At 49.9% G+C, this 7,500-nt stretch overlaps 1 protein-coding gene and 1 long non-coding RNA gene across 2 annotated transcripts in view; one reads left to right on the top strand and one right to left on the bottom strand.

The window, feature by feature from the left end:
* The first annotated feature begins 1,793 nt into the window (after positions 1-1,793).
* Positions 1,794-2,259, top strand: LOC142990416 (uncharacterized). The gene is made up of 3 exons (XR_012960786.1): positions 1,794-1,889; positions 2,051-2,140; positions 2,207-2,259. It is a non-coding gene; the product is annotated as an uncharacterized LOC142990416 (long non-coding RNA).
* Positions 2,260-3,031: 772 nt separating this feature from the next.
* gad3 (glutamate decarboxylase 3) overlaps positions 3,032-7,500 on the bottom strand; it is a 4,697-nt gene continuing 228 nt past the window's right edge. Inside the window, exons 2-16 of the mRNA XM_076140206.1 lie at positions 7,159-7,278; positions 6,914-7,020; positions 6,616-6,751; positions 6,357-6,447; positions 6,159-6,271; positions 5,910-6,025; positions 5,660-5,739; positions 5,094-5,148; positions 4,837-4,953; positions 4,629-4,693; positions 4,384-4,462; positions 3,881-4,030; positions 3,624-3,731; positions 3,447-3,536; positions 3,032-3,316 (exon numbers count right to left, since the gene is read on the bottom strand). Coding sequence (XP_075996321.1) covers positions 3,143-3,316; positions 3,447-3,536; positions 3,624-3,731; positions 3,881-4,030; positions 4,384-4,462; positions 4,629-4,693; positions 4,837-4,953; positions 5,094-5,148; positions 5,660-5,739; positions 5,910-6,025; positions 6,159-6,271; positions 6,357-6,447; positions 6,616-6,751; positions 6,914-7,020; positions 7,159-7,278 — 1,601 coding nt within the window. The 3' untranslated portion in view covers positions 3,032-3,142. The remainder of the gene's footprint in view (positions 3,317-3,446; positions 3,537-3,623; positions 3,732-3,880; positions 4,031-4,383; positions 4,463-4,628; positions 4,694-4,836; positions 4,954-5,093; positions 5,149-5,659; positions 5,740-5,909; positions 6,026-6,158; positions 6,272-6,356; positions 6,448-6,615; positions 6,752-6,913; positions 7,021-7,158; positions 7,279-7,500) is intronic.

Genomic DNA, 7,500 nt, shown 5'->3' with positions numbered 1-7,500 from the left:
AGCCTACATCCTGCCCCACCCTCACATGCAGCCGGTGGACTACAGACGCATGCTCCACCCCCAGGTCCACCCTGTGGCACCACCGTTCCAGAACCCAAACCAGAGCCGCAGAGCTCGCCCTGTTTATGTCCCTGTTGTCAGGGAAACGGTGAACTCTGAGGTCCAAACGGAACCGACGCCGGCGAGAGGCGGAAACAGTTACAGGGAAAGAAGCCCACTTGTTGGTTCTGAGTCTGGCCATGGGACCGCTATGACTTCTCCATCCTCATCAAGCTCCGGTTCTCAAAAACGAGGCTGTGCGGAGGTTCAGGTCTACGGTTTATCTCGCAGGAACGTGGAAGAAGTCCAACTGAACAGGATCAGCTCCAGTGACGCAGACAAATGCACCTTTAATGTCCCGCAGACGGCACCTGAGCCCGTCCAGGAGTGTACCGGAGCAGAAATGCAGAACCAAACGCAGAAGAGAAGCAAAGGAAGCGTTGGTCAGGGACAGCCCCGCCTGTGCAGTGCCGGTCACTGTGACACGTGCTCCGTCTGCTCCACTGACAGTATGGGTCCTGTGTGCAGCTCCTCTGACCGAGAGGACGACGTCACCAAAGAGAGGCGTGTCTCTTATCCTGATATCCTGATGAGCTGGAGCGGCGGCACGCCACAAGAGGCCGCGCTCAAGACCGCAGACGAGGTTCTGCCTCCGAATGAGGAGCAGCTGCCTCGTTGTGATGAAGCCCAGGCAGAGGGGCAGAGGTCCGTTTGTCCCGGTCTGCCTGGGACAGAGACCAGACCGGTCCTGGGTGACGGTGTCGACGTAGACGACGCCGCTGAAAGTGTTTTCACCAAAGACCCTGAAACACTGCACAAAATACTCAAACTGCCTAATGACCTTCACCAGCTGCTGTCAAAGCCCAGAAAAGAGGAGGCATCGCTGGGAATGTTGAGAGAGTTCCTCCCTCCCAAAGACGCAGCTGTTCAGTTTCACGTGTCGCCTTCGCTGAGTGAGAACAAATCTCCCCAGGCCGCAGACGAGCCTGAACTAGATAGTTACGCTGAGAGAACTTCCCTGGAAGAAACGCTGGAGCTCATCTCCAATCAGACGCCCTCCAGCGCCTCGAAGAGGAGGAAGATGAACGAGTCTCTGTGGTCGGTGGAGTCGTTGGCGGCTTATATCCCCTCCAAGGACTGGCTGCTGCAGAACGGCCTCGAGTCCGACTTTATCCTTGAGGTTACAGAGGATGCAAACAGGGGTCGCCAGTCGACCCCAAATAACCTCAAACTCCGAGCTTCTGGAGACAGACGGCGGAGTCGCAGGTTTGTTTTGTCGTCCGATGTGCGTCTGTCCTCAGGCAGCTGTCAGGGGTGCCATGACCAGTTGCCTGTGACTTGTCAGCAAAACGCCACCGTCGCCTCTCTGGCTAAGAGTCTGAGCCCGGACCTGGAGGCTCAGCTGGGGCGAGGGCGAGGCCTCGGCGTGGAGCGCTCAGAGACGCACCCCGCAACCTCCCTGCAGAGCAAATGGAGTCTGGACACTCCCCCTGAAGAGCACATGAACAGGTCTTCTGAACCTGAGGCTAATCGAAGCCCAAACCAGGAATGTCACAATGTAAGCAAGCAGCAGGAGAGAAGCTTCTGCTCCCCTCAGACGCTCGTCTTTAACCTGGACGATGAGGAGGAGAAGAGCTCCCACGCTCTCAGGGACGGAGAGGAGGCGGAGCTGAGAACGGAGAAACTGTGCCCCTCAGTGGTGGACCAGAACAGTGCGGCCCTGTCTCCATCTAAGGGACAATTGGTGGATTGTGGCGTCCAGTGTTCTGAGCTACAGCAGAGGAAATGTTCATGTGACGAGCTGAGGAACACCACGGTGCCAAACACAAAGTATCTGATCCGATTTTCAGGTGACTGAACCTTAAAAGCTAGATTTACTCTTATTTATATTTTTACTTGTATTTCAGGGATATTGTGTCCAAACATAAGGACGGCTTCCATTTATTTATGTTTGTAAGTTTAGTCATTTCACTTTGAATGGATCCATGTTGTTGCTTCTGTCTTCTGGTAGATGTGAAGAAGGTGAACGGGCTGGAGGGATACTTACTGAGTGGACACGGGCAAAGGAACTCCAGGAGACAGTGGAAGAGCAGAGGGCAAGGTACACACACACAGACACAGACACAGTATTGTATGGCTGTAGGATGATGGTGTGTGTGTCTTCCAGGTGTCAATGGAAGGAACCCCAGATTCTGACTTCTCACCCGAGACGACATCAGACGTGATTTTAAAAAACCTATTCATTTAAAATTAAAAAGCAATAATTATGTTCAATAAATCTTTATTTCATAACACTCAGTTGTGACACTTGTTGTTGTGTTCTGCTCCGTGGTTTAGAGTGAGACTTTGTTTCCATGTCAGAGTTTGGATGTTTAGTTTCCTCATATCAGAGTAAATGCTGTTTATCGTGACGCCTCGTCAGACAAACTGAAGGGAAATGATGAGGACACTGATGTGAGGCTCCAGTGTGTGTCTTTGTGACTTTAACACGTTTATTAACTTGTCTTCTTCAAACCAACTCGTCCAGTAAAGAAGCTTCACAGTGCAAAGACAACAACTCTGACAACTAACATCAAACATTTATATTATTAAGATTAGACTGAATAACATGCTGACATCTGTGTGTGTGTGTGACATCAAACTAACTTCCTTGTGGTTGACGGTTCAGCTGGTGTGTGTGTGTGTGTGTGTGTGTGTGTGTGTGTGTGTGTGTGTGTGTGTGTGTGTGTGTGTGTGTGTGTGTGTGTGTGTGTGTGTGTGTGTGTGTGTGTGTGTGTGTGTGTGTGTGTGTGTGTGTGTGTGTGTGTGTGTGTGTGTGTGTGTGTGTGTGTGTGTGTGTGTGTGTGTGTGTGTGTGTGTGTGTGTGTGTGTGTGTGTGTGTGTGTGTGTGTGTGTGTGTGTGTGTGTGTGTGTGTGTGTGAACTAACTTCCTTGTGGTTGACGGTTCAGCTCGATCAGGTTCGTGTGTGTGTGAGAGAGAGAGTGAAACACAGCAAATATAACAAACTTCACAAACTCTCCTTACAGGCCAAAGGAGCTAATATAGAGCAACATCTGTGTCTGTAACTATGAGAACACAGTGGTGAAGGTGTGAGCCAGCAGCTCATAGGTCACAGCCCAGCTGGGCGATCTCCTCCAGCAGGAAGTGGATGTCCTCCTGTTGCGTGGCCGGGTTGGAGAACACACACCTGAAGAAATTGACGTTGGCTCCCAAAGGCTGGTAGCTGATCAGAACAGAACCCTTCTCCATCATCCTGGCTTTGATCCGAGGAGCGACCTGCACAGACAAGCAACAGGTCCAATCTGCCGCCAAGCATGAGGCTCAGTCAAGTCGACAACAGTGTGACAGAGATGGGCTCATGTTTGTGTTCTGGGCTCATTCCATGCCCATGAATCTGCCCACTGACCTGATGGAGTCTGGCGTTCCGGTCCGGACCGGGCTGCAGCCCTCTCAGACTGGGAGGAACGTACCAGAAACACACGTTACTGTGCTCGGGCTGGAGGAACAGGGGAGGAGGAGAGGATCAGAGGTGCAGAAGAACAAAAGGCTGAACCTGATTAGTGACAGCATGAAGCAGACCTACTTTGCTTTTGAGGACCAGTTCAAAGTCTGACCTCCTTTGCAGCTGATCGTAAAGGTACTCTGCATTCTCTAAACACTTATTGATCTGGGAGCTGAAGCCCTCTGAGCCCTGAGAGTCAAAGACCAACATAGTAGACATGAGCACAATGATTAAGCTTTGTAGAGGATTCAGAGGTAAACGACAACACGTTGGCCATTAGTCAAGATACATCCAGTCCACCAGGGGGCGATCAAACTAGCATTCAGATGTGAACTTGCCTTTGCCTTCCACATGAGCCAGAGTTTGAAGACGTCCACATGTCGGCCACACTGGATGCTCTTGTCTCCGGTGTCGTAGGTTACATCGTAGGGTTTGTCTGTCTGGAAGAGGTACTCTGCCCCCAGCTGGTTACACTCCTGTAAGAGACCCTACACACCCTGCTGATGAGGCCAGAGACCCTCACACACACCACACTCACACAGCAACATGGGAGGAAGGGTTCTGAAGTCACCGTCGGCTTTGACCACATGGTGGCGCTCTGCCATGGTTTCTTTGTTTAGCTGTTTCTGCATTTCTACCAAACGTTGCATCATTCTTGCCTCTCCCTCCTCTTAAAGCTCCAGCATGACCTCATTAACATCTTCACTGTGATTGGCTGCACAGTGACTCGGCTGAATTTAAAGCAGATCTTTAGGATGGAAACTCATTGAAGCAAAGTAAACAGAGCAAAGTTTACAATCAGCTGGTTAACAGTTTGACCTGTTTGATGAGATGGACTTACTTTCTTCTTCACCAGTATGGCAGAGCACTGCAGAGGCACGGCCATCATCTTGTGAGGGTTCCATGTGACGGAGCAAGCTCTGTGCAAAACACACAACACCACTGTGAACATGGACTCACTGACTCCACTCCTAACATGAAGCAGCCTACAGACCTGAAGAGAAGAACATCTACACACTGACAGAGGAACACACACACACACAGAGAGAAAGAGTTTGGGTGTAATTCCCCCGATCATCCAGTTACCGTTCAATGCCCTGAAGTTTCATTCGGTGTCTCTCTGACATCAGCAGGCCGCCGCCCCAAGCTGCCTGAAGACGCAGAAACCACAGAAACAAAGACTGAGTGACAGGGGCCAAAGAGCATCAAGAGATCTGGAGAGTAAAGTTCTAATATTTCAAAGAACATATCTGCGAGAGAGAGAGAGAGAGAGAGAGAGAGAGAGCGAGCTTACATCCACATGCATCCACAGTGTGTGTGTGTGGCAGATGTCTGCGATGGCGCTGAGCGGGTCGAAGGCTCCGTACACGGTGGTTCCTGCTGTTGCATTCACGTAGAACGGAACCAAACCCTGCAGAGAAACTTTGATATTTAAGCTTCAAGTTTCCCTCTAGGCACCAGAGTCAAACAACATGGACTTCTTCTTCTTCTGTTGTTTAGTGTCCATGCTGCTGAATGAGGCTGTAAAGTGTTGTGTGTTTCCCTCTTTACCTTCTCTTTGGCTGCCCTGATGGAGGCCTGGAGCTCTGCAGGAATCATCTTCCCTCTGTAGGACAGAACACACACTCTGCTTTGTTGGTTTGCTTTGAACATTTCTGCAGTAAATCATTTTGCTGTGTTGACTTCATGTGAACCTTTTTCCTGTTCTTGTTATGTTTCATCATTTCTTTGTTCAGCTCCAGGGGCCCTAACTACCGGGTGAGGTTGAATGGCTTTAAAAGTGGGTGTGTCCACACTCAGGCAGGGCACCTGGACGGCATACGTGTGTTTGTCCCTGATTGATCAAAGTCAGATCTTTCATTTGTGGAAAATTAACCCTCTTTAAAGGCTCGTACACACCTGGAGACTCCACTCTACTGTAATCTACTCTACTCTTACTCTTACTCTACTCTATCTTTCCTATTGTAAATATGACGCATCTGATCATTAGTTGTGAGAATCTCCTGCTAACCACCTTGACGCACAGATGCTTGATCTTCTCTCCCCGCAGTATTCAGAGCTTAAGCAGGTGAGCAAACATCTCGACAAAAGTGCACGTATAGACAAACTTTGCCCACCTTTCATCACATTTCACCGCCACCACATTCTCCGTGCCCATCCCCAGAGCCGCCGCAGACTTCTTCACTGAATAGTGTCCCTGAGCAGAACAACAGAGGCTATTCAGGGTCACATTGGTGTGTGTGTGTGTGTGTGTGTGTGTGTGTGTGTGTGGAGCAAAGGGACTTTCATTGCATTTGAAGTATAAATGAAACAGCATCCATACAGTTCTATAGAATGCTGTGTGTGTGTGTGTGTGTGTGTGTTTACATGTTCTGAGGTGAAGAGGACCAGCTGAGGCAGAGCTCCCATCCCTTTGGTCTTCACCTCTGGGAAGAAGTGATGTCTGGCCACCAGAATGCTGTAGAGGTTAGAGACTGATCCTCCTGGATGAAACACAAACACAAGGAGAGAGTTTGACGTCCGTCCCACAAAACTGAATCAGGCGGGAAAACCTTCTTCCTGCCTGAAACCAGCCATCCAGCCATCATCCATCATCCATTTCCATCCATGTGTTACCTGGGCAGAAGATACCGTCTCCCTCATCATCAGACCACCCCACAATGCTTTCCATCTTCCTCAGTAGAACCTCCTCCATGAGGATGAAGACAGGCGACACTTCATATGTGAACCTGGAGAAATGGCAACAAAGCAGCGGTGAACCAGCAGAGCAGAAGATCAACCAGCAGTGATGCAGCTATGAAAAGAAGGGCTCACATGTTGGTGTTGGCTGTGGAGGTCAGCCACTCTCCTGCTACACCAACCACATCCAGACCTGAGGACAGCTGGTTGAAGAAGCGGGGATGACCTGGGGAGAGAGAGAGAGAGAGAGAGAGAGAGAGAGAGAGAGAGAGAGAGAGAGAGAGAGAGAGAGAGAGAGAGAGAGAGAGAGTGAATTCTGGAGCGTAGAATTCTGGAGCGTAGACAGCTTATCTGATTCCTCCACCAGCTGCTTGGACACCACACACACACACACCTGTTTTGACACTGTACTTGAGTGTGTCTCTACAGTCCACCAGGATCTGCTCCAGTGTCTCCGGCTGGTCCGACAGGTCCAGACTAAAGCCCTCCAGTCCCTCCTTCAGCTGGTGAGGGTGGTGGAAGTCCAGGACCTGAAGAACACGAGGACGGGGTCAGCAGGTCACACTCAGACCTCCACCGGGCTGAGCCTGGACTCACAGAGGAGCTCCAGGCTCATGGCAGCTTCTTTATTGAAATATTACAACTTTATTCTTTATTCTTATGAGTCAGAGTTGTTTGTAGTGCATGGGAACCTTGGAGCTCCTTTGACTTGACTTGCAGATGTAACCCAGCAGAATGTTCACCACCTCCTCTAAGAACCCTCTAGTTACCTCCTCACCTCCTGCTGCTGGGAGCAGGTCTGTAACACACACACACACACACACACCATAGGAGAACACTGAGGCCCCAGGTGAACATCTTAGTATCTATACATGTGAGGACCCTGAGCAGCCTGGTCAGAGGCCCAGCTGAGGCTGGTGTAGCTTCCTGTCCTGACCTTTGCTGTAGATGCTGCTGAAGTCAGGAGGTGCTTGGTTCTTCTCCCTGCCGGCTGCTGAGGCCTCCTGATCTTTGCCCACTGCTGCTTGTGTGCTGTTTTCCTTGTAAAGGATTCTTTCTGGTGAGAGTAGGAAACATACGTGTCTGTCAAACAAACCAACCAGCAGCACTCTGATGTCTCAGAGGCTCCAGAGGCTCACACAGCTCAGAGCATATTAAGATGGCATCACTGTAGGTCAAATGATGTAAAAATGTAAAAAAAAAAAAAAAGTTTAATAATTTTAAGTTTTTAAATGAAATGGAAGAGTTTTGTAGAAGGGGAAGCAGAATGTAAACATCC

The sequence above is a fragment of the Genypterus blacodes genome, unplaced genomic scaffold (genome assembly GCF_046128005.1).
Source record: "Genypterus blacodes isolate CSIRO-AG114 ecotype Tasmania unplaced genomic scaffold, CSIRO-AGI_Gbla_v1 ptg000527l_1, whole genome shotgun sequence".
NCBI lineage: Eukaryota > Metazoa > Chordata > Actinopteri > Ophidiiformes > Ophidiidae > Genypterus > Genypterus blacodes.
Note: the sequence above shows the minus strand (reverse complement) of the source record. Positions and strands in the feature narration are given on the sequence as shown.